Below are 24,831 nucleotides of genomic sequence, written 5' to 3'. Positions count from 1 at the left end.
CGGATTTGAACTCAGGTCCTCCTGAATCCAGGGCCGGTGCTTTATCCACTGCGCCACCTAGCCGTCCCCTTAATATCATTTTAATACTTTGTAAATGGTCTTGGGAGATAATTAAAAGCACTTCCTTGATATCCTGTCAAATGCTTTCTTTCTTCCTTCCTTCCTTACTTCCTTCCTGCCTTCCTGCCTTCCTTCCTTTATTTCTTTCCTGTCCCATCCCATTCTGTCCCATCTTGTCTATATGAGTTTTAGGCCAAAGATTGTGGAGCTAGAAAATTTCAAAGCAGAAGGTAGTCTAAAGTTGAACAGTCCAGTTTAGAACCAATAGTTTAGTACCAATTCATATTTAAAAAAAAAACCCTCAAGGTATGGAGGAAAAACACAATGAATATGTTCATTAATTCAAATATTTTTAAAAGAAATTTTTCATGAGCCTAGAGAAAGTCTTTGCTTCTGCCAAACTACTGAGATAATCACAGATATCATATTTTGATACTAGTGTATAGACAGTTTTGGAAATGTTCCTTCATTTCTTAGAAGATGGGGTATGGGGGCAGCTAGATAGCGCAGTGGTAAAGCACCGGCCCTGGATTCAGGAGGACCTGAGTTCAAATCCAGCCTCAGACACTTGACACTTACTAGCTGTGTGACCCTGGGCAAGTCACTTAACCCTCATTGCCCTGCAAAAAAAAAAAAACAAAAAACAAAAAACAAAACTCAAACAAACAAACAAACAAACAAACAAAAAGAAGATGGGGTATTTCCATATATCCTTGGATCTAATAATCTGTCAAGCCTCTTTTTATACTTCACATAGGTGGCAGATGAGTTTTTATGACACTCATATCATGGGGACATATCATTTCTTCATCAATAATATCTTTTTTCAATAAAAATGACAATTCTACCTAAATTAATTTACTTATACTGTGACATGCCGATCAGACTACCAAAAATTATTTTATAGAGCTAGAAAAAATAATAGCAAAGTTCATCTGGAAGAACAAAAGGTCAAGAATATTAGGGGAATTAATGAAAACAAAAGTGAAGGAAGGTGGCCTACCTGTATCAGATCTCAAACTGTATTATAAAGTAGTAATCATCAAAACTGTCTGGTACTGGCTAAGAAATAGAGTGGTAGATCAGTGAAATAGATAGGTACATAAAACTCAGTAGTTAATTTGACCATCATAGCCCTAGCTTTTGGGACAAGAACTCACTATTTGACAAAAACTGCTGGGAAAATGAAAAAAACCAGCAACAACAACAATATGGCAGAAACTAGTTATAGACCAGTATCTTAGACTGTATACCAAGCTAAGATCAAAATGGGTACATGATTTAAACATAAAGGGTAATACTATAAGAAAATTAGGAGAGCAAGGAATAGTTTACCTATCAGATCTATGAAGTAGGGAAGAAATTTTGACCAAACAAGAGATAGAGAGCATTACTAGATGTAAAATGTATAATTTTTATTACATTAAATTAAAAAGTTTTTACACAAACAAAACCAATGCATCCAAAATTAGAAGAAAAGCAGAAAGCTGGGAAATAATTTTACAGCAAGTATCTCTGATAAAAGGCCTCATTTTTTCAAATATATAGAGAACTGATTAAAATTTATAAGATTATAAATCATTCCTCAGTTGATAAGTAGTCAAAAGATATGAATCAGCAATTTCGGATGAAGAAATCAAAGCTATCTATAGTCATATGAAAAAATGCTTTAAATGACTGTTGATTAGAGAAATGCAAATTAAAAACTCTGAGGTACCACTTCATACCTATCAGACTGGTTTATATGACAGGAAAGGAAAATAATAAATGTTGGAGGGGGGATGTGGGAAAACTAGTATACTAATGCATTTTTGATGGAGTTGTGAACTGATCCAGCCATTCTGGAGAGCAATTTGGAACTATGTCCAAAGGGCTATAAAACTGTGCATACTCTTTGATCCAGCAATACCATTGGTAGGTCTGTGTCCCAAAGAGATTTAAAAGGGGAGGGGGGCTATTTGTACAAAAATATTTGTAGCAGTTCTTTCCATTGTAAGGGGCTAAAATTCTAGCTTTACTGTCTAAAATATCTAATGAATGGTCGCCGTTAAATTAGAAGCTTTAGCAAGAGTTTAGACTTTTAAACATTTATTAAGGAGAATAAGAATTTGGTGAAGAGAGAGAGAAAGGCCTAGATTCAGCTGTCTATCTCAGGGCCAGCGTCTCCTGCTTCACTCTCCATGAGAGTCCTGACGAAAGAGAGTGAGAGAGCCAGCCTCACCCCTTCTTCCTCCCACAAGCCTCCTGTGAAACTGGGAACATCCCATCCACATGCACACACAGCTCCAAGCTAATTGGCTGGTAGCTTTGATAGACAGTACCCACGAGCAAATGTCACTTCCTGATGCCAAGGAAAAGGTGCATGGCTTGCCCTCAGACACCTTCTCCTCATGATGGAGCTTTCCTACAGTAACTCTCCAGCAGGTGGCGTCACTCCAATCATTACACCGTAGAGGCAAAAATTTTTGAAATTGAGGGGATGCCCATCAATTGGAGAATGGCTGAACAAATTGTAATATTTGATTATAGTGGAATATGACTATGCTATAAGAAATTATGAGCTAGCAGATTTCAGAAAAACTTGGAAAGACTTTCATAAACTTATGCAAAGTGAAGTGAGCAGAACCAGGAGAACATTGCACACAGTAACAGCAATACTGTACAATGAACAACTGTGAATGATTTAGGTATTCTCAGCAATATGATGACTCAAGACAATTCCAAATGACTCATGATAAAAAAATGCTATCCACCTCCAGAGAAAGAACTGATGGAGTCTGAATGCACATCAAAGTATTCTGTTTTTCACTTTCTGTATTTTTGTGTGTGTGTTTTTTTTCCTTTGGGTCTTCTTTCACAACATGATTAATGTAATATGTTTTTCATGCTTGAACATGTATAACCTACATCAAATTGCTTACTGTCTCAGGGAGAGGGGGAGGTGAAGGAAGGAGAGAAAAAATTTGGAACCCAAAACTTCAAAAAAAATTAATGTTAAAAATTGTCTTTACATGTAACTAGGGGGAAAATTAAATATTATTAAAATTTTCAAAAATATTTTTATTTTCTAGAAATGTTATCACTTTGTGTTTCAACGCTACCGCCTAGAACATTACACGGTTTCTTCTAATTGGTTGGCTTTAGGGACCGTGTTCCTCTTTGGGCTGCTATCCCTTTCTCGGTCTGTGGCACTATTCAGAGGTGAGTGTTCTGGAGAACAACTTAAATTGGGTCCATGAGATATATCATCTAAAACTTTAGCTGATGAATGGTAACTTGATATGTTTATGGCTTGTGCTAAGAGGAAACTTCTTCCCTGGGTGAGGATAGCTTCCTCTTATATCTTCCTTGACACCTCTGATAGTGATTACTTTAATGTCCAGGTTTTTTGCACTTTGGGAGTAATTTGGCTTAATATTAATAGAAGAGAGGATTGTGAATTCTTTTTAGTATGATTAGCTGTAAATTGTTTCTCTACATACATCTACTTTTTCTTTTAAGGGGATGGTATTAAATTAAGAAAGCTTCAAAATGGAAGATGCTAATATGAGGCTGAGTTCTTATGATGACATTCTTTCTAGAAATCACAATTTTAATACAAGACAAAAGGTAAGGTGGGGTAGAAAAAGGCATGAGAGCAAAGGATTTTTAGCAAAATGAACTTAATTGGTATATGTTAGGTTAACATCTAACCCTTGGAAGAGGCATTTGCTGAGCAGGTCTGCCTACCATGAATCTTCAAACTCTTCCTTTGCTTGAGGAATTTCAGTAAGAATTTAAAATGTATTACAGTTAAATTTTGAATCTTGCTTTGCAGTATCTCCCCTTTTCTTTCTTTTTTTTTATTCATAATAGCACTTTTTAATAGTGGCAAAGAATAGGAAACAAAGTAGGCATCCGTTTGTTGGGAAAGGGTTATACAAACTGTGGTAGTACAATGGATAACAATGTTGTCATTGGAGTCCATTGTAATTGAGAAAGAAATGACAAACCACTCCAATATTTTTGCCAAGAAAAACTCAAATGCGGTAACAAAGAGTTGGACACAACTGAAATGACTGAACAACAACAGAAACAATGGTAGTCAGAAAGTCATGAGTTCATATTCAGATACTAGCTGTGTGGCCTTGAGCAAATCATTTAATTTCTCTGTGCTTCCATTTCTTTATTTATAAAATGGAGATAATAATAGTGACCACCTCCCAGGGTTGTAGTGAGGATAAAATGAGAGGACAGTTGTAAAGTGGTTGGCAAACTTTGAAGTGCTATGTAAACACTGGCTATATTGTGTAATAAATGGGTTGAATATGGGGACTTAGAAAGACATGGGAAGACTTATATGAACTGATACTGAGTGAAGTAAGCAGAAGCAAGAGAACAATGTGTGTAATGATGACAACAATGTAAATAAATGCATTTTCCCACAATAATCCTCAGCTCAGCCATGCCTTTAGTCTTCTTGCTGCTCTAATCATATCTTTGAGTTATTTTGTACCGTTAGTCTTTGGTTAGGTGTTTCTCTTTCACCTTTGGTACATGTCCTTTTATTTATTTTTTTCTGTTTTGAATAGAATTTTATTTTCCAAAATATATGTAAAAACAAATTTTAAAATCAATTTTTTAAAACTTTGTGTCCCAACTTCTCTTCCTCCCACCATTCCCACCCCAAGAACTCAAGTAATTCAAAATAAGTTATACATGAGTAGTGTTAAGGGCTAAAATTCTAGCTAGTCTGTCTAAAACATCTAATTAGTGGTCATCAATAAAGTATAAGCTTTAGCAAGAGTTAGGCTTTTAAGCATTTATTAAGGAGAATAAGAATTTGGTAAAGAGAGAGAGAAAGGCCTACATTCATCTATCTGTTAAAGGGAGAGCGCATTTCTAGCTCCCTTCTCCACCAGTGTCCTCAGGAAAAGAGAGAGAGGCAGAGTGCCCGGCTCCCCCTTCCTCCTCCCACCAGCGTCACTTCCTGACGCCAAAGAAAAGATGCATGCTCTTGCCCTCAAATACCTTCCTTTCATGGCGGAGCTCTTCTACAGTAAGTCTCCAGCAGGTGGCGTCATTCCAGTCATTACAGTAGTCATGGAAAAATTCCCATATTAGCTAGTTGTGAGAGAAAACAGTCAAAAACCCCAAAATTTCAGATTAAGGAATTGTCAAAGAGGAAAAAAAAATTTTTATGTGTTTCTATCTGTTTTCAGATACTATCAGTTCTTTTATCTTCCCTTTTCTGATAATTATTTCAGGGTATCATGGACCCCTTGATTTGTATCCTGAATTCCACAGAATTGCTACTGATCCCACTATCCACACAGTCCCAGAGGGGAGGCCGGTGAATGTCTGTGTGGGCAAAGAGTGGTACCGATATCCCAGCAGCTTTCTGCTACCTGAGAAGTAAGTTGCAATCTCCTTTCCCTAAACCCACTTCTTACATTGGGGAGTAGAAATGATAATCCTGCTAGTTTGTGTCCTTAGTTTTTTCTTTATTTTGCAACTTTGGCCAAAGGCTAGAATCAACTGTCAAACCTTTATATAGATATCTGCAGGCCTCCCAATAAGAAATGAGTTATTGTGTCTTCACCAACAGTGCACTGGGCTTTTCTGGAGCCAAGTGCTTCTGTTTGGTCTAGTTATGTTCCCTGCTTTATCTTGTGTCACATGGGGTTGGGATCTATTTTTTAAATATAAATGTTGTTTCTGAACTTAAAAACATAACAGAGAACATTTCCATAGAGCAGAACACAAAAAAAGGATACTCTTGCATCACCATTTTATGTTGTTTGCTTTTTAAAAACAGAATCTATAATTTTCACATTTTACTTTTGCTTTTGCTTTCCTTCTGAACTTCATTCTCTTCTATGCATTAAAATAATGTTTCAGTGTCCCTTGGGGGAGGGTCATCACTATTGCTAACTCTCCCTGCCCCCAAATAAGTTTGGAGACAAAAAGAAAATAACAACACACAAGCATAGGCAAGCAAAACGAATCTTCACAGCAGTCAGGTTAAAAATCTGTGTCTTTTTCTGCACCATGTGTCCATTCTCTCTGTCAGAAGGTCTCCAACATGTTTTATCATAGTAGTTTCCCTGGAGACACGGTTGGTTATTGCATTGATCTCAATGCTTAAGCTGTGTAAAATTATTTTCTTTACAGTGTTGTCCTTGTTTAAATTGTTCTCCTAGTTCTGCCCACTTCACTCTGTCTCAGTTAATACTCCCAGGATTTCCAGAAATACTTTCTTTCATCATTTCTTATTTTACAATAATATTACATTCATATACCACCATTTGTTCAGGCATTTCCCATGTCCTTAGTATCTAGTCTTGTTATTTCCCCCTCTCTCTCTTGCTCTCTTTTGTCTGCTTCAAATAAGAATGAGGTTCACATGATACTTACGTCTCCTACCGTTTCCTCCATGTTTGTATATTTGTACACCCCAATTATAAGAAATAACATGTTCTACTTCTTGCTTCTTTCTTTTTTTTTTTTTTTTGGTGCAATTGGGATTAAGTGACTTGCCCAGGGTCACACAGCTAGTAAGTGTTAAGTGTCTGAGGCCGGATTTGAACTCAGGTACTCCTGACTCCAAGGCCGGTGCTCTATCCACTGTGACACCTAGCTGCCCCTTCTTGCTTCTTTCTTACAATTTTAGTATTCCTTTTACCCACAGAACAGAACCAGTTCATCCCCAGGGCCTCAATTTTTCTCATTTAACTTCCTCAGACTTACCCTTGAAGACACTAAGGTTCTCAAGAGATATTTATTTCTTTTCTCCATGTTAAATGTTAATAGGCAACTAGGTGGCACAGTGGATAGAGCACTGGCCTTGGGGTGAAGATGACCTGAGTCCAAATCTCACCTCAGACACTTACTAGCTGTGTGACCCTGGGCAAGTCACTTAACCCCAGTTGTTTTCAACATCTGGGACCATCTTCAGTTATCCTGATCTATATCTGGCCACTGGACCCAGAGGGATCTGGAGAAGAGAGTGAGGTTGGTGACCTTGCACAGCCCTCTCTCACTTAAATCCAATTCAGTGCAAGTCATGACATCACCCTGATGTCACGGTCCTCTTTGAGAACAAAAGACAAACAAACATTAGCATTATATTGTATGTCTCCTATGAATTGCTCAAATAAATTTACTTTCCTTGGTATTTGTGGATTCTTGTGCTTGTTTTTCAAAGTTTCTAGTTGCTTGTAGTACTTTTTCTATGATGTGGGAGTTCTGAATTTTGGCTATGACATTCTAAGGATTTTTCCTTTTGGGTTCTATTTTAGTAGCTGATTGGTAAATTGTTTTTATTTTCACTTTGACATTTGGCTCTAGTTGATTAGGACAGTTTTCATCTCATTTCTTGAAGTGTCCAGGCCTTGTCCTTTACTATAGTTTTGAAAGAGGCCAGTGATTCTTAAATTATCATTCCTTCACCTGTTTTCTAGTTCTATTGTTTATCATGTCAACTTTCTTATGTTTTCAATTTTTTTTCAAACTTAAAAAATTTTTTTTTCCATAAAAATATTTTGTTATTTTCTAGTTACATGTAGAGATAGTTTTCAACATTTGTTTTATAAGATTTCTAGTTTCAATTTTTTCTCCCTCCCTTCCCTCCCTCCTCCCTCTCCAAGACAGCAAGCAATCTGATATAGGTTATATATGTACAATCACATTAAACATATTTCTGCATTAGTCATGCCATGAAAGAGGAATCAGAACAAAAGGGAAAAACCTCAAAAAACAAAACAAAACAAAAATAGAAATAGTATGGTTCAATCTGCATCTAGATTCCACAGTTCTTTTTTTTCTGGATTTGGAGAGCATTTTCCATCATGAGTCTTTTGGAACTATCTTGGACCATTGTAATCCTGAGAAGAGTCAAATCTATCACAGTTGATCAACACACAATGTTGTTGATACTGTGTATAATGTTCTCCTGGTTCTGTTCATCTCACTCAGCATCAGTTCATGTAAGACCTTCCAGGTTTCTCTGAAATCTGCCTGCTCATCATTTCTTACAGCACAATAGTATTCCATGACATTCTTTTTTCAAACTTTTGATCTAACTGTAACGATTGGAATGACGCCACCTGCTGAAGACTTACTGTAGAAGAGTTCCGCCCATGAAGCGAAGGTCTTTGAGGGCAAGACCAGGAGTCTTTTCTTTGGCGTCAGGAAGTGACGCGGGCTAGTGGGAGGAGGAAGGAAGAGACTGGCGCTCGGGCTCACTCTCTTTCCTCTGGACTCTGGTGGAGAGCGGAGCTAGAAATGTGCTCTCCCTTTAATAGATAGGAATCTAGGCCTTTCTCTCTCTCTTTACCAAATTCTTATTCTCCTTAATAAATGCTTAAAAGTCTAACTCTTGCTAAAGCTTATAATTTATTGGCGACCACTCATTAAATGTTTTAGACAGTTTAGCTAGAATTTTAGCCCTTAACATAATATTCCTTGCTTTCACACTGACTCATTGCTTTCTGTTTGGAATATTCTGGTTTTCAGGCAGTTTGTTACTGAGGTAGGGTTTACCCTTTTCTAAACTACTTATTCTCATTCCAGTTCTTTCCTCCAGAACTTTTATTTCATTTTTTTCCTTTTGCTTCATTTCTTCTAGACATTTATGTAGTTCTTTTTTTTTTTCTTTTCGGTGAGGCAGTTGGGATTAAGTGACTTGCCCAGGGTCACACAGCTAGTAAGTGTCAAGTGTCTGAGGCCAGATTTGAATTCAGGTCCTCCTGAATCCAGGGCCAGTGCTTTATCTACTGCACCACCTAGCTGCCCCCATTTATGTAGTTCTTATGGAAAATCCATTTTTCCTTATGAGCTTCCATTTGTAATTATTAGGGAATTACTTTCTCCTTGGCTGGATTTTTAGAGACCTCTAGGTCTATATACATTTTTTATACTGGTCAATATGTTGTTTGATTTACTCATCTTTCTAGATTGAATTCCTGGATTGGGCCTTTGTGCTAGGGCCAGGCTCTACCCCTTGCTATTCTTTTGGGTAGAGTGATCAGCCCTGCTTGGTCTCATCCTGAGACTTCTAGATTCTTTTTTTTTTTTTTGGAGACTCCTAGATTCTTGAACTGACTAATGTTTAACCATTATTAAGTTTGGTGCAAATTTCAGGTTTTTGCGGAATTTAGGTCTGTGGGAGCTAGGTTATATGACTGTTCAGTCAGCCTTTTAGTCAGAAATCCAAGGCTAGGATCTTGGGAAAACAGATTAGGTCCTACATAAAAGCTTCTTGAAAACTAGCTCCTAATATGGTTTCCTTTTTATTTCTGTACTTAGATAAAACATATCCAGTCCTGTAAAGGGCCTGGTAGCATCAGGTCTAGGAGATGTCTATGAAAGCAGTTTTACCTCTTTAGCTGACGTAAAGTCATTTGTATATTTCTGGAAATTGTGACTTGAATCTTGTTAACAGATCACCCTTCTTCTGTCTATATTGCATGTGATAAAAAGTGATTATGAGTCTATGAGTTCCTTTTGCTAATACTGCTAATGCTACCGAGTCATATTAGGGCAAAAAAAGAAATGTGCATGAGGGAAGTCTGAGTCATATAATTCTTCTTTTGAGTACTATTTCCAGCAGTTTTATCCAGCAGCTGATATCTTATTTTTTTAATTATACTCAATAGACAATGTGGCATAGTAGAAAGACCTCAGAACTTAAAGAATGCAGAACGGGGCAGCTAGGTGGCACAGTGGATAGAGCACCGGCCCTGGAGTCAGGAGTACCTGAGTTCAAATCTGGCCTCAGACACTTAACACTTACTAGCTGTGTGATCCTGGGCAAGTCACTTAACCCCAATTGCCTCACTAAAAAGTAAAAAAATTAAAATTAAAAAAAAAAAAGAACGCAGGACTCTGAGTTCAAGTCCCAGCTCTGACACTTACTTGCTTTGTGATCATGGACAATTTACTCACTTCCGAGCTTCATTTTCCTCATCTTTTTAAAAAAATAGATAATAGAACTTGAATACTTATGCTACTTATTTCAATATGTTATTGTGAAGAGAATACTTTATTAAAAATGCTACGTAGCGGGGCAGCTAGGTGGTGCAGTGGATAAAGCACTGGCCTTGGATTCAGAAGGACCTGAGTTCAAATCCAGCCTCAGACACTTGGGGGGGGGGCAGGACAATGAGGGTTAAGTGACTTGCCCAGGGTAGCCTCAGACACTTAACACTTACTAGCCCTGTGACCCTGGGCAAGTCACTTAACCCTCATTGCCCTTCCCCTCCTGCAAAACTTGTTACTTTCATATTTTGAAGCTTATTAATTAAAGGTCCTTTTGAAGAAAAGTTAGAAACAAAACACTGATTATAACCTTGATGGAGTAGAGGCTGTTTGTAAGTTTTTTCCTTTGAAATGAGAGCTCCTTGGGGCGGCTAGGTGGCGCAGTGGATAAAGCACCAGCCTTGGATTCAGGAGTAACTAAGTTCAAATCCGGCCTCAGACACTTGACTGTGTGACCCTGGGCAAGTCACTTAACCCCCATTGCCCAGCAAAAAAAAAAAAAGAAATGAGAGCTCCTTGAGGAAGTAAGGGACTAGGTTGTTTGTTTTTGGTTTTGCCTTTCTTTGTATCTCCAGTGCTTAGCACAATGCTTGGTGCATAGTAAGTGCTTAATAAATACTAATTTTATTCCTCTAGGCGTATAGTGAATTTTCTTTATTATTGACGTGTTCTTTGTCCTAGTCTATGATATGAAATGAGTGCAATTTTAGGAACTCCTTCTGCTAATGTGGTTATTCAGAACTTTTAAGGCTACATTTTTTCAGTGCTAGATCTTAGGTCTGTGGAATTAAGAATATGATGATTAATTTGCAAATTATATTCATGAGATGCAGTGGAATATGTTAAAAGAATGACCTTGGGATCTTAGACTTAGTGGCCCTGAGTTGATTTATGATCTCATTTTCCACTGATACTAGTTATTTGGATTTTTAGAATAAAAATCCTAGAGTTATAAGGAATTTCAGAGTTCATCTTGTCCAAACCCTACCTGATGCATGAATCCTTTCTGCAGTATCTTGGACAAATGGTCATCCATCCTCCATTACAGGGATGTGGAAATTATTACCTCCCAGAGCAACTCATTCCAGTTTTTTTTTTTAACAGCTCTAATTGTTAGCAATTTTTCTCTGTGTTGAGCCAAAATCTACCTTCCTTTAGCTTTCACCTAGTCATGAGATTCTGCCCTACAGAGCCAAACAAAACAAGCCTAATGCCTTTTCTACATGACCACCTTTCAAACATTTGAAGACAGCTCTTCTCTCGGCAAATCAAAATCACCAGTCATGGTTTCCAGAGACCTCAATGGTCATCTAGTACAACTCTTATCTAAATAACCCCTTCCATGTGTCCAGCTTCCACTTGAAGACCTCTGGTAATGGAGGGCTCATACTATAGTCAGTGTGATATGGTGAATGAACATGGTATTGGACTTGGAGCCATCAAGACCCTGAGCAGATCATTTAATATCTCTATGCCTCAGTTTCCTCATCTTTTACATGAAGGGATTAGACTTAATGGCCTGTAAGGTCTTTTCTAGCTCTGCAGTCTATGATCCCATACCCGTGATCCCTTGAAGCAGTCTATTCTACTTTTAGGCTGTACTAACTACTAGGAAATGTTTTCTTATATCAGTTGACATCTGCCTCTCTTCAGCTTTCACACATTGAATCCCTTTTCTACTGATAGTTAAATAGTCAGGCAACAAACACCTATTAAGTATTTGCTATATGCTAGGTATTTTGAAAGCTACTAGGGATTCAAAAACAAATATGAACTATGCCCCTGCCCTTAAGGTACTTACATTCTAACAATGGAAACAACATCATATACCTACAGAATGGCTACAAAGTGATGGAGGGGGTGGTTGGCACTAGTAGCTGGAAGAATCAGGAAAGGCTTCACTTGAAGGAGACACTTGAGCTGAATCTTAAGACACTAGAGATTCAGAGAAGTGAAATTGAAGAAAGAGTGCAGTCTGGGTATGGAGAAAAGCTCATTCAAAGACATTGAAAGCAGGAAATTAGGGGCTGTAGATGAGGAACAGGGAGAAGGCCAATTTGATTGGACCATAGGCTGTGTAATAAGGCTGAAAAGGTGAGTTGGAGCTAGGTTGTGAAAGACTAAATGCTTTGAAATAATAGGTAGACTGTGGTCTATTGAGTGGGGAGGGTGAAGTGGTCAGATCTGTGGTTTAGGAAAATCATTTTAGCAGCTCTGTGGCTGATGGACTGGGTTACTGAGAGACTCGAGCCAGAGAGATCAATTAGGAAGCTATTACAGTAATCCAGGGGAGAGTTGATGAGGTTCTGAACAAGTGTGGTTGCTATGTGGGTGGAAAGGACAGGATAGGTTTAAGAGATGTTGTGGAGGTAGAATAGATGAGACTTGGCAACTAATTGGATATGTGAGGTGAGAGAGAGTAAGGAGTCAAGGGGGACATTGAGGTTACAAATCTGAAAGGTTGGTGGTGCCCTTGATAGTAATGGAAAAGAAGTGGGTTTGGGTGGAAAGAAAGCACTCTGCATTGGATATGCCTACAGGATATACAGTTGTTCAGTAGGCAGTTGGTGATACAAGAGCTTAATGGTAAGAGAAGGGTTAGATTTATAGATGTGGGAATCATCTTCATAGAGATGATAATGAAACCCATGGGAACAGATGAAGTCACTAAGTGAGAGAATATAAAGAGCAAATGGCCCAGAGCCATCCTTCAAATATTTAACGATACTTTATCATGTTCTCCCTAAATCTTTTCTTCTCTAGGCTAAGTATTGTCTATTTCTCATACTGACCCTGATTTGCCTAGTTTCCCAGTCTATTAGCATCTTAGTCACTTTTCTTTAGATAGAATACAAGCTGTCAGTTTCTATTCCAAAATACATTGTCCAGAGCTAATCACAGTACTCTAAATGTGGTCAGACCAAGAAAGAATATGGTCAGTTTATCGCCTTTTCTATTTTGAATAGTATTATTTTGATGCACTGTTATATTTGCTTAGTATTATTAGCTGTCATGTCAAATTGTTGATGTACATTGAACTTGTAATACACTAAAACCCTTAGGTCTTTTTTTGATAAGATTGATGGTTGAGTCATACCAACTTATGTTGATTTTTTTGAACCCAAACGTAGGACCTTAATTTCATTCATATAAAATTTCATGTTATTAGATTTGATCCAATGTTCTAATCCATTTAGATTTTTTGGACCCCCATGAAAGTTCCCTGCATGACAGTTTCAAATTTGATGAACATACTATTCATACATTCTTCCAAATCATTGATAAAAATGTTGTATAAAACTGCATCCATGGCAGAATTCTGGGATATTCTACTAGAGACTTCCCTCCAAGTTTGTAGCAATCTATTAATCACTACCCTTTGGTTCTAGTACTTAGTGGAAACCTACCTCCTGAAGGCTTTTCCAGTATCTTTTTGAAATCACTCACATGATATATTCCTTGATAGACTAGTCCAGTACCCTTTAAAAAATAAGAAGTTAATTTTACATGGCTTCTTCATGAACCCACATTAACTTTTTTTTTTTTGGTGAGGCAATTGACTTGCCCAGGGTCACACAGATAGTAAGTGTCAAGTATCTGAGGCCAGATTTGAACTCAGGTACTCCTGACTCCAGGGCTGGTGCTCTATCTACTGCACCACCTAGCTGCCCCCACATTAATTTTTTTACCCCCCATTAACTTTTTGTGTGTGTGTGTGAGGCAATTGGGGTTAAGTGACTTGCCCAGGATCACACAGTTAGTAAGTGCTAAGTGTCTGAGGCTGGATTTGAACTCAGGTCCTCCTGAATCCAGGGCTGGTGCTCTATCCACTGCGCCACCTAGCTACCCCCACATTAACTTTTAATAGTCATTGCTTTTCTTCCTAAATATTTACAAACCATGTCTTTGATCATGTGTTCTAGAATTTTTTGAGGAATCAAAGTTACATTCACTGGCCTATATCTTAAAAAAATCTACCTTTTCTTTTTTGAAATCAGTTCAATCTTCTACTCCTTGACAGCTTGACATAGATTTATGCATGTGCTCTGATGCTCTCTGGCTCTTTTTTCCTCATAGAGACTCTAAACTACATCAGGTAGATGGCTTATTTCTTTGGAGGCTGCATCATCATTGTCCTCAGATCCTTGACTTGTTTGGTGATAAACAGCAGGGCCTGGGATGTGCTCATTTGTTCTCATTTTTGCACGTAGATTGAAGCCTTGGCACGCCTGCTTCTGCTACTGCCTCACACTCTGACGTGTCTGCAGGCAAGCCCTGTAGGGATCCACACTCAAAGACTCTCTAACACACCCTCAGGTTTTGCCTGGAAATCTGGATCTGAGCACAGCCCTGTCCCCCATACTCACACTTCTGCATCCACGCAGCTTTGTAGGGAATGTACCACTCACTCTCCTTCCTCTGGCCATGTGGGCTCTGCTGGTAACACATCCTTTTCAAGCACCAGGCCTGGCCTCCTCACACACCTCCTCCATTGATGACCAGCATTAGTAAGAGCATCCTGGGGTTTTCCTACATCTGCTATTAACTATTATAGTGTGGGGAGTAATTCACTGCTTTGAGTGGCTGGGAGCCCTTTTTGCCTCAAGTGCAGCTATATCCTCCTCATTCCTATTCCAGCAGCTCAGCAAGGACATCCATGAGCTCTTCCCCATCTTTGGGCCTCATAAGAGCCTGATAAAGTAATTGCAGAGAACTAAGTGTTCTCTTACTAGCTCCTTAGTCAATTCAGTTCAGTATTAAGTGTCTACGATATGCCATGCACTTTGCTAAACACAGGAGATACAAATAAGAAAAAGAAAGACAGTTCTTGCCCTAAGAAGCTTATAATCTAATGGGAGAAGACAACACACAAGAAGAATCTGGAAAGCAGAGGGATACCAGAGGGTGGCTGGCGTGAAGGCATCATGCTCCAAAGGAGATAAGCCAAGAAGAACTGCTGGAAGGAAAGTGGAGAGAATACTGAACTTCAGTGACCTATTAGCTATTTTTATTCCATTCCCAGACCAAAGATTGTTCTGCCTTCTTATCTTCTCGACACTGCAAGCAGCAATTCCATCCAGTCTTTGCTCTGTCCCTTGCCTTCCCATTCACTGCCAGCCTCAGTTTGTTTTGAGATTTAACATTCTCGACAGGAGTATGTGGATTGTGTGCCTTTTCTGGGTTTATCCTTAATCTGCTCTTGTTTCCATCTTCTCTACAAATCTCTTCAAAAGTTGGAGAGGCAGGGCAGCTAGGTGGCACAGTGGATAAAGCACCAGCCTTGGATTCAGGAGGACCTGAGTTCAAATCTGGCCTCAGACACTTGACACTTACTAGCTGTGTGACCCTGGGCAAGTCACTTAACCCCCATTGCCCTGCAAAAAAGAAAAAAAGAAAGAAAAGTTAGAGAGGCAGCATGGTGTAGTGGATGGAGCACCAGCCTCAGTGGCAGGGACACATTGGCTCAGGTTCCCTGCTCTGACCTGACTTGGCTGTGCGACTCTGGAAATTCGATTAGCCTCTCAGTGTCCCAGGCAACTTGCTGAGGCTCTAAGCCTAGCAGGATCTAGTCTCTATTGGTAGATGGACTTTACTCACTCGGAGCTGTTCCTTATCCCAGTGAAATCACCAGTCCTATTTCTCCCTCAGCTTCCTTTCCTTATCTACAACAAACCTGAAGATGGCAAGGTTTCTTCTTTCTTCTTTTTTATTCCAGCAACCAGTTTCTCCTTATTGATCACAGCAAGATCTGGAATAGCATTTCCACTAGTTACTGCTACGTCTTTTGAACAATGAAATGATCATTAAGGCACTTGCAGACTCTGTTGTCTGCTCAGCTATTAGCTGAGAAAGGACTCCAGCAGATGTTCAGTATGTTGAAGGCCTCTATCATGGATGTAGCTTCACTATTATATTATGTACCCCTGACAGATCCATGGCATTTTTCTCAGATTCATTATCCACTTCTTCCTCTTGGTTGAGTATCCTTTTTTATACTCCCACTACAGAATCTTCTGTTTCTTTTTCCATTGATCCTTACCCAGATGTTCTCTGCCACATTTCCATTTTGGTTTGTGCATTTTCTCACAGTAATCTGTTCTTTTAAATAAATATACAGCCTATAATTCCCGTTAATCTTTTGCATATATATATTGTTAGAGAGAATTTTCTCACTGAGACTTCATTATACCAATGAAATTCCAGTCCAACCAAACAACAGGTAGCAGTAAAACTTATGAAGTTGAAACTATTTCCTTGAATTAAGATTTCTAGTTCTCTTTGCCTATACTGTGATCATTTGCATATGGTTGAACTTATTCATGTCCCCATTTCCTTAACCAGTCCTTAGATAGCATGATTTCATGTGCTTTCGCCTGCCTTGTTTGAATGTGCTACAGGTAATCCTTCTCCTAAATTCTGGTACCCAGAATTGGGCATGACACATATGTGGTCTGATCATTGCTGAACATGGCAGGAATGTTTATTTTCCCCAAGTGCAATCCTTTTACTTGATTCTTTTTGCTTACTTAAAGTGAATTTTGCAATGTGTTTTCCTTATTTTTCTTTTCTATTTGTGTTTCTGGCAGCTGGCAACTCCAATTCATTCCATCAGAGTTCAGGGGCCAGTTGCCGAAACCTTTTGCCCAGGGACCAATGGCCACACGGATTGTTCCCACTGACATGAATGACCAGAACCAAGAAGAAACATCCAGATATGTAAGGGCAACATTTTCCTTTTACTCCTTTGAAAAGACCTAAACTCCTAAAGTTAAAGTGTTTATGAAATGGGGATTTCTTAGCATGTAGGCTTATACAAAGAAACCTCCATTGTATAAACATCATCACTTTGTTTTTGAACTGCCTTGTTCCTCAATTTGTTCTCTGTAAAACATACAGCCTTGTCTTTATCTCTCAGTTGAGTAAGCTTTTGAAAGGGGTGCACTTTTTTTCTCTTGGAGCAATCTTTTACTTATTTTGAATTCTGAAACCCTTATGTCATCCCTTTGTCTCCTAAAAGGTACTTGAGACCTTTAGGTTATTAGGTTCTGCCTTTGACTTACTATATTGTACTTTGGATTGTGGGGATTGAATAGCCACTCAATGTTGTTTTCATGGTGGCTGCTCTGGGACACTTTTTTTTTCTCTTAGTATTTTTTTTTTCCAATTATATGTAAAGATAATTTTCAACATTCATTTTTGTTGTTGTTTGTTTCTTAAATCATAAAAGTATTTTATTACTTTCCAGTTATATGTAAAGATAGTTTTCAACATTTGTTTTCATAAGATTTTTAGTTCCAAATTTTTCTCCCTCCTTCCCTTCCCTCCCCCTTCCCAAGACAAAAAGCAGTCTGATATAGGTTATATGTGTGCAATCATATTAAACATATTTCTGCATTAGTCATGTTGTGAAAGAAGAATCAGAACAAAAGGGAAAGACATCAAGGAACAAAAAACAAAAGTAGAAACAGTATGGTTCAATCTGCATTCAGAATCCACAGTTCTTTTTTCTGGATGTGGAGAACATTTTCCATCATGAGTTCTTTGGCATTGTCTTGTATCATTGTATTGCTGAGAAGAGCTAACTCTATCATAATTGATCATCACACAATACTGCTGTGTACAATGTTCTCTTGGTTCTGCTCATTTCACTCAGCATCAATTCATATATAGGTTTTTCTGAAATCTGCCTCATCATTTCTTACAACACAATAGTATTCCATTAGATTCTTATACCACAGTTTGTTTAGCCATTTTCCAATTGATGGGCAACCCCTCAATTTCTAATTCCTTGCCACCACAAAAAGAGCAGCTATAAATATTTTTGTACATATGGGTCCTTTTTCTGGGATACTTTTGGTATTAGTGCTTTGTTAAACTTCCTCTTCTTATCTTGACTCATGATAGTCATCCGTGTTTCATTTCTTTTTCTTTGGAAGATAGATGACTTGTTTGACACCTTATACCTTTTAAGTTCCAGTGCTGAAAGAGACAAGAAGAGCAAAAATAATACTCCTCCTGGATCCTGGTGAAAAGGAAAAATTATTCTATCAGATTATTAGAAAGCACATATTTTGGCAAGTGGTCTGTTATAGAAGCATCTCATAGCCTAAATGTCAAAATGTTGGGGCAGCTAGGTGGCGCAGTGGATAAAGCACCGGCCCTGGATTCAGGATGACCTGAGTTCTAGTCCAGCTTCAGACACTTGACACTTACTAGCTGTGTGACCCTGGGCAAGTCACTTAACCCTCATTGCCACACACCCTCCAAAAAACTGTTTCTGTTAAGTTTCTGAGTGTTATCTGTGGAAATTGTAAAATTCTGGCATTTCCAATCTCCCAACTAAGAAAGCGTGCTGCTTTTCATCTTCTGGATTAGAGATAGACAATGATACACAAAATCCTTGTATCCTGAAGAGAGAGACCTTCATCAGGTTGTGAAAGTGGTCACTTTTAATTCATGGGCCTGAGACAAACTTTGTATGGATGGATTATGCAGCATTCTACAAGATGTTAAGTTCAGAATCACCAAAAGCTTTAGTGTTAAAAAAGATACCTCCAGGGGCAGCTAGGTGGCGCAGTGGATAGAGCACTGGCCCTGGAGTCAGGAGTACCTGAGTTCAAATCCAGCCTCAGACACTTAACACTTACTAGCTGTGTGACCCTGGGCAAGTCACTTAACCCCAATTGCCTCACTAAAAAAAAAAAAAAGATACCTCCAAAAGCTGTATTCCTTTAGCTTTAGACTTTGAAACCTATTACTTTAGGGTAGTTTATTTGTGTCTTGATGTAAGAAGTTGTGTAGAATAGTGGAGAGAGCCCTGAATTTAGAGTCAGAAAATAGTTTTAAATCCTGGCTCTTCTACTTGCTACCTGGTTAGCTTTGAACAAGTCACATGACTGCATATCAGTTCTTTCATCTGTGAAATGAAGGAATTGAACTAGATAATTTCTAGGCCCCTTCCAGCTGAAAATATGTCTTGTGATTCTAAGATCATCAGATTCTTTCCAGAGATCAGGTTTTGTGGTTAAAACAAACTAATGATAAAACTAATATGAAGATGTTAAATTTTTATGCTTTTAAGAAACAAGTTCAAAACCCACTGTACTTCCTTCTTTGGAAGATTTTAAACATTTCAAAAATCTGTTTTCAGGTTTCTAAAGTATACTGACATGAGAGTTTTTCTGGATGACACACTTCAACTTTTTTTTTTTGGTAACAAAAGCTTGGATTTTAAATGTCCTGCCAATTGTGATGGCTTTGTTCTATCGTTAGCTTATGTCTTAAGACTCAATATGCTTGGGCAGCTAGGTGGCGCAGTGGATAAAGTGCTGGCCCTCAATTCAGGAGGACCTGAGTTCAAATGTGACCTCAGACACTTAACACTTACTAGCTGTGTGACCCTGGGCAAGTCACTCAATCCCAATTGCCTCACCAAAAACAAAACCAAAAACAAACAAATAAATAAATAATTTAGGGGGAAGACTCAATATGCTCACAAAGGGTGAGTTTAATTGTTAATATAAATGGATATAAATCCAAATTTCAAGTAACCTTGATAATTTTTTTTGGCCAATTTCTTGGCAGATCTGATGAAACTGTCACTTCTTTTACCTTGTAATTTGGCTGACAAAGATCTCACTAGGATCCCATTTTCTTGTTTTCTTCTGCTCTCATTATTAGTATTATTTTTAATCTGCAGTTTCTTAGCAGCAATCTTGTGAAGCCATTTTGTGAGGGTTAGTTTAACTAAAAATCAGTAATATAATCCACAAATCCACTTTCCTGAACATATGCAAATGGATATTTTGCAAAATGCTAAAAATGAATGAATGACTAAGGGCACTATTATCAACCTTTCTGCATTATGAAACTTCCACTCTTCTCCTAGGCTCTACCTCATGAACTCTCCTCAGATATATGACTGAGGTATAGTCTGAGTTAGGCTCAGACTATATATTTTTAATATTAATGAAACAATTTCTTTTTTTAGATAAAAACAAATATACATATAAATTCTGTCTTCTTCCTGTATTCCATCGAATGGTTGTACTGATCCCCCCCTGGGGTCCATGTAACCCATTTTGTAGACCACTAAAGTAGGGGGGTTCAGACTTGTTTAAAGGAGCAGGAGGAAAGTGAATGTCACGTCTAAGTGTGAAGGGGATGCCCCGAACTGTGCAGTGCTTTGAGAGACTGTGAAGGCTTTGGGTCCTGATACCATTTTATGTCACAATGCCCATTTTGGGGAGCAATGAAGAGATACCTGGACTACATACCATACATTTGAATGGAACGTTTTTGAACCTCCACATGGAAAAAGAGCGCCTGAGGAGGCATAGAAGACCTAGAACTTGGAATGGATGATCAGTGTAAATGTAAATGAGTTCTTTTTTTTTTTTATCAGTGAACATTTATTAAGTGCCCAGCACTATACTATGCACTGGGGGTATAAATAAGAAAAAAAAGACACCCCCCCCACCCTCAAGGAGCTTATGATCTAATGGAAAAGACAGTACACAAAGAGTAGCTGACAAGCCCCCACACCTATCCCCTTTCATGAGGATGAAAGGAAGATGTTCATGGCATAGAGACCAAGCAGAGAAGTTAAAGGAAAATAAAGTTATTTGGAGAGTTCTATGCCCTCTCGAAAGGAAGGCTTTTGGAGGAGTTTATTGCGCTGCCCTCCAACCAGAAGGGAAAGGCACCTGAGGGTGCTGAGGTGTTGGCCATCAAAGCTGGATCAGTCTTCATGCTGATGAGATTTCAGATGGTTTTATCCTCTAAGCATCTAGTGTGTAATAGATGCCCAGGTGTAAAGGTGTGTCATATCTTCCCTTCCCTGCCACAGTTGGAAAACTAAAGTTGAGAGAAAGCTGATTGTAGAAAAACCTGTCCGTAAAAGTTGTGATGGGCCTGGTTGTGTTCCCAAGTCCTTGAGCTCTGACCATCACACTTCCTGACCCCAGACACTGTCCAGTTTCATGTTCTGTTGAGGGCTTCCTAAGTCCAGGAGGTGACACAGTGCATAGTCCTAGGTGTGGAATGAGGGTGATCCAGTCGAGCCTCAGGTGTTTACTAGCTGTGTGATACTGGGGAAGTCATTTAGCCTTTATTTGCCTTAGTTTCCTTATCTGTAAAATGGGGGTTATAAAACCTATCTCCCAGGGTTGTTGTGAGGATCAAAATGAGGCAATAATGTAAAGCTCTTAGCCTATGGTTAGCACTATATCAGTGTTACCTCTTATTATTATTATTGTGCCCCCAGGATACTCAGGATATTGGGTTTTACTCAGTTTTTACAGTAGGAGGTCTTGACCTTTTTTGTGTGTCATGGACCTTTTTGGTAGTCCAGTGAATCCTAGGAACCCCTTTCTGTGTGTAAGATACTTAGGCTTACAAAGGAAACCAGTGGGGGCAGCTAGGTGGTGCAGTGGATAAAGCACCAGCCCTGGATTCAGGAGTACCTGAGTTCAAATCCGCCCTCAGACACTTGACACTTAACTAGCTGTGTGACCCTGGGCAAGTCACTTAACACCCATTGCCCCTCGCAGAAAACAAACAAACAAACAAAACCAAAGGAAATCAGTAATGTGAAAATGCAGTTTTCAAAATATTTTAAAAGTTCCCCAATTTGGGAACTCTTGACATAAAGTCTCATAGCCCCAAAATGTTGACTGGAGGAAGCAAGAATACCAGACAGAAAGCTCTACATCATGAGAAATCAAGCTAGACCTATTGTCCTGGTGACTTACTCACACATCTTTATGATTTAAAGTTGTGGTGTTTTTGTTTTTCTTTTTGGGTTTTTTTTTTTGTTCAAAATTGTCTTTGATTTCTGTGGCTCATAGTCTCAACAGGCTATTCACACTGTACTTTGTAAGGCAGAGGAGACATTTGCTGTCTTACTATTGAATTCTACACAAACAATGATTCATTTTTCCAAATTAGCTTTTAAATTTAATGTGATTAGCTCCTTAAGAAATTGTGCCAGCATCATTACTAATAGTCAAGTAGTGTTGCTCCAGTCAGATCTGTGGTAACTTAGCATATACCAGATAGATGTTCATTGCAGTTGATCCTTCTTCTAATTTATTGTAACTTTATCAGGAATAGGCATTGCTGCCCTCTGACTTTCCTTGGCAGACTGATAGCAGGTTTCATCTGACTCTTAGTCTTATCTGGCCCTTGGCCTCAACACTGTGATCCTAGCTTAGACTGGCCACAACTCATTGCTTACAGCTAAAATGGAAAGTTGTTTGTCTGAATTGGCCTTTATTTCACAATTTGTACAAGTTATAGCTTACCCTTTGCCTTCTTCTAGAGAATGTTAAGAAGGAACAAGATGTAGTTTGGTTTTTTATTTTATGTTATTTTTTTGGTGAGGTAATTGGGGTTAAGTGACTTGCCCAGGGCCACACAGCTAGTAAGTGTCAAGTGTCTGAGGCCAGATTTGAACTCAGGTCCTCTTGAATCCAAAGCCAGTGCTTTATCCACTGTGCCACCCAGCTGCCCCTGGGAGTTCCTTATATTAATGAAATTACAGGTACAGTCCTTAGAAGAGCTAACCAGCTTCTCTTTCTCCTCTCTCTCTCTCTCTCTCCCCATATATTTGTGTACATATATATGTGTGTGTGTGTGTGTGTGTGTGTGATAGACATATATATATATACACACACAGTATCTATCTACTGCCTCTATATACTGATATCTATAGAGATGTAGAGCCATCCATATATGATTCTTTCTGTGTATATGTATATCTCTATATACATATGCATATAATAAATACACTCTCATACACATACAAACATATACATATAGGATGCACATTCATATTCCCTCACCTTTGCTAGGAAGACAGGAGGTCCCATGTTTAATATACTTGGAAATCCCACTGTTGAGAAGATAATATTTACCGCCTACAACAATATATTCTCAAAGTTGATGTCACTGTGAATGTTTGAGTTTAGAAAACCCATGGCATGGGAGCCAACCTAGAAAATGTCCTTTTCTATTGACTGACAGACCTAAACCCTAGTTCTCCATTTCTAGGGGAACAGTTACCCTGCAACTTAAGTGTAGCAAAAAGACTGATCTGGGAGTCAGGAGACCAAGGTTCTTGTCTCACCTCTGACACTCATGAACAGTTACTATGGACAAGTCATTAAATCTGTCAGGCTGAGACTCCCTGATCTCTGAGTTCCTTTGCAATTCTAAACTTCTTTGAATCTGTGACAACTAATAAGAGAATAATTTCCTTTCTATTATGTAAACCTGGTTAAGTGTTATGTTCTTATATTAGCAAGAAGTCAATCACTTAGGAGTGAGGTTGTAGATCCAACTTTCTTGTGACTGATTCCCCTGCTGGAAATTTTCCTATCTCTTGGCATATAAATTAGTTTATCGATTAAATTGCTTTTGTTTTCTCCATTTGGAATATAATCAGTCACCTGTGCCCTTGGCTCTGTAGAGTTGAAGCATTTCCTCTAACTGATAAAAAGAATCATATAATCATAGGAAGAAGGAACCTTAGAAATCATCACACCCAGTGTCTCATAGATGAGGAAACCGAAGTCAAATTCCCCAGAACCATGATGCTAGTTTATGGGACTTGCAACTAGAACCTGGATCTTCTCTCAAGTCCTCTTTCCGCTCTGCCTTCTTAGAGCTTGACTCTCTTTCTCTGTTTTGATCCATCATCATTTCCCGTGTGTAAATTTTCTCTTTTCAACTGAGTTGTGAATTTATTAAGGGCAGGGACCGGGCAATAGAATTTCCATAAGTCCTCTGCAGTGCCTAGCACAGGACTGACTGCATTTCTAAAAGGCACGAGAAATGCTTTTGAATTGAATTATAAACAGTACAGAGACATATTTGAAGACTTCTCTCTTGCAGACATTTCATAGCACCTCTCCCCACCCCCCAACTATTTTTCAGAATTCAGGAGACATCCCCGGAGAAGAGTGAAGCCACTTCATGATGAATGGCATCATAACAGTGACAATGATTTGCATGTATTTGGCTCTTCATAGTTTAGAAAATACTTTATATAGAAATCATTGGACTGGGAATGGGGAAATTCTTTTTTTTTCCAGTTTTATTGAATATATTGTCTTTTGAGTGGTCTCACGAATCTCTTAGGCTCTATAAATTACTTAGAGGCTCTTTTAAATTTAATAGCTGCCTGGGGTGGCACCTTAGAGAGGCAACCAAAGCACGAATCACTTAGCTCCTAATAGGAATGTTTATATTTCAGCCTGCCCCCATCCCTTAATTTCAGTTTCTAATCAGGTCTTTTATTGAGCTAAAAGCTTCCTTTCAGACATAGGCTATAGTCATCAGTATCCTGGAGGGGCCTGATGACTAGAGATGGAAATCTAGCACTGTGCTTGTCTAGCTCTGGCTACATTCTTAGCTACTTGTGATTAAGCAGCAGTGTCCTCATCCATCCCCAGAGTGCATTTTTCTACCATAATGAGCTGTATCATCCAGACCCCTTTCTTCATTGAGATGGTATGTTTGTGCTGCATCTGCAATAGAGTCCTAGACCCTTACAGGTATTATTGACTTAACTTCCATCATTTTGCCAATGAGGAAACTGAGGTTCAGAAAGTTGACGTGACTGCATTGATTTTTAAAAATGGAATATTTAGCCAGAAGAAGAAAATATTGGGGGGGGGGGATTGGTGGAGGGAAAGCAGGGATCACAGAATGTCTGAATTGGAAGCAACGGTAGATGGCTATCTAGGT

The 24,831-nt window shown here is 38.7% G+C and overlaps 1 protein-coding gene across 1 annotated transcript in view; it reads left to right on the top strand.

The window, feature by feature from the left end:
- Positions 1 to 24,831, top strand: part of ALG9 (ALG9 alpha-1,2-mannosyltransferase) — a 155,596-nt gene that overhangs the window by 64,144 nt on the left and 66,621 nt on the right. The window contains exons 11-13 of the mRNA XM_043995048.1: positions 3,132 to 3,261; positions 5,307 to 5,454; positions 16,668 to 16,797. Of these exons, the coding sequence (XP_043850983.1) occupies positions 3,132 to 3,261; positions 5,307 to 5,454; positions 16,668 to 16,797 (408 nt within the window). The remainder of the gene's footprint in view (positions 1 to 3,131; positions 3,262 to 5,306; positions 5,455 to 16,667; positions 16,798 to 24,831) is intronic.

The sequence above is a fragment of the Dromiciops gliroides genome, chromosome 3 (assembly GCF_019393635.1).
Source record: "Dromiciops gliroides isolate mDroGli1 chromosome 3, mDroGli1.pri, whole genome shotgun sequence".
NCBI lineage: Eukaryota > Metazoa > Chordata > Mammalia > Microbiotheria > Microbiotheriidae > Dromiciops > Dromiciops gliroides.
Note: the sequence above shows the minus strand (reverse complement) of the source record. Positions and strands in the feature narration are given on the sequence as shown.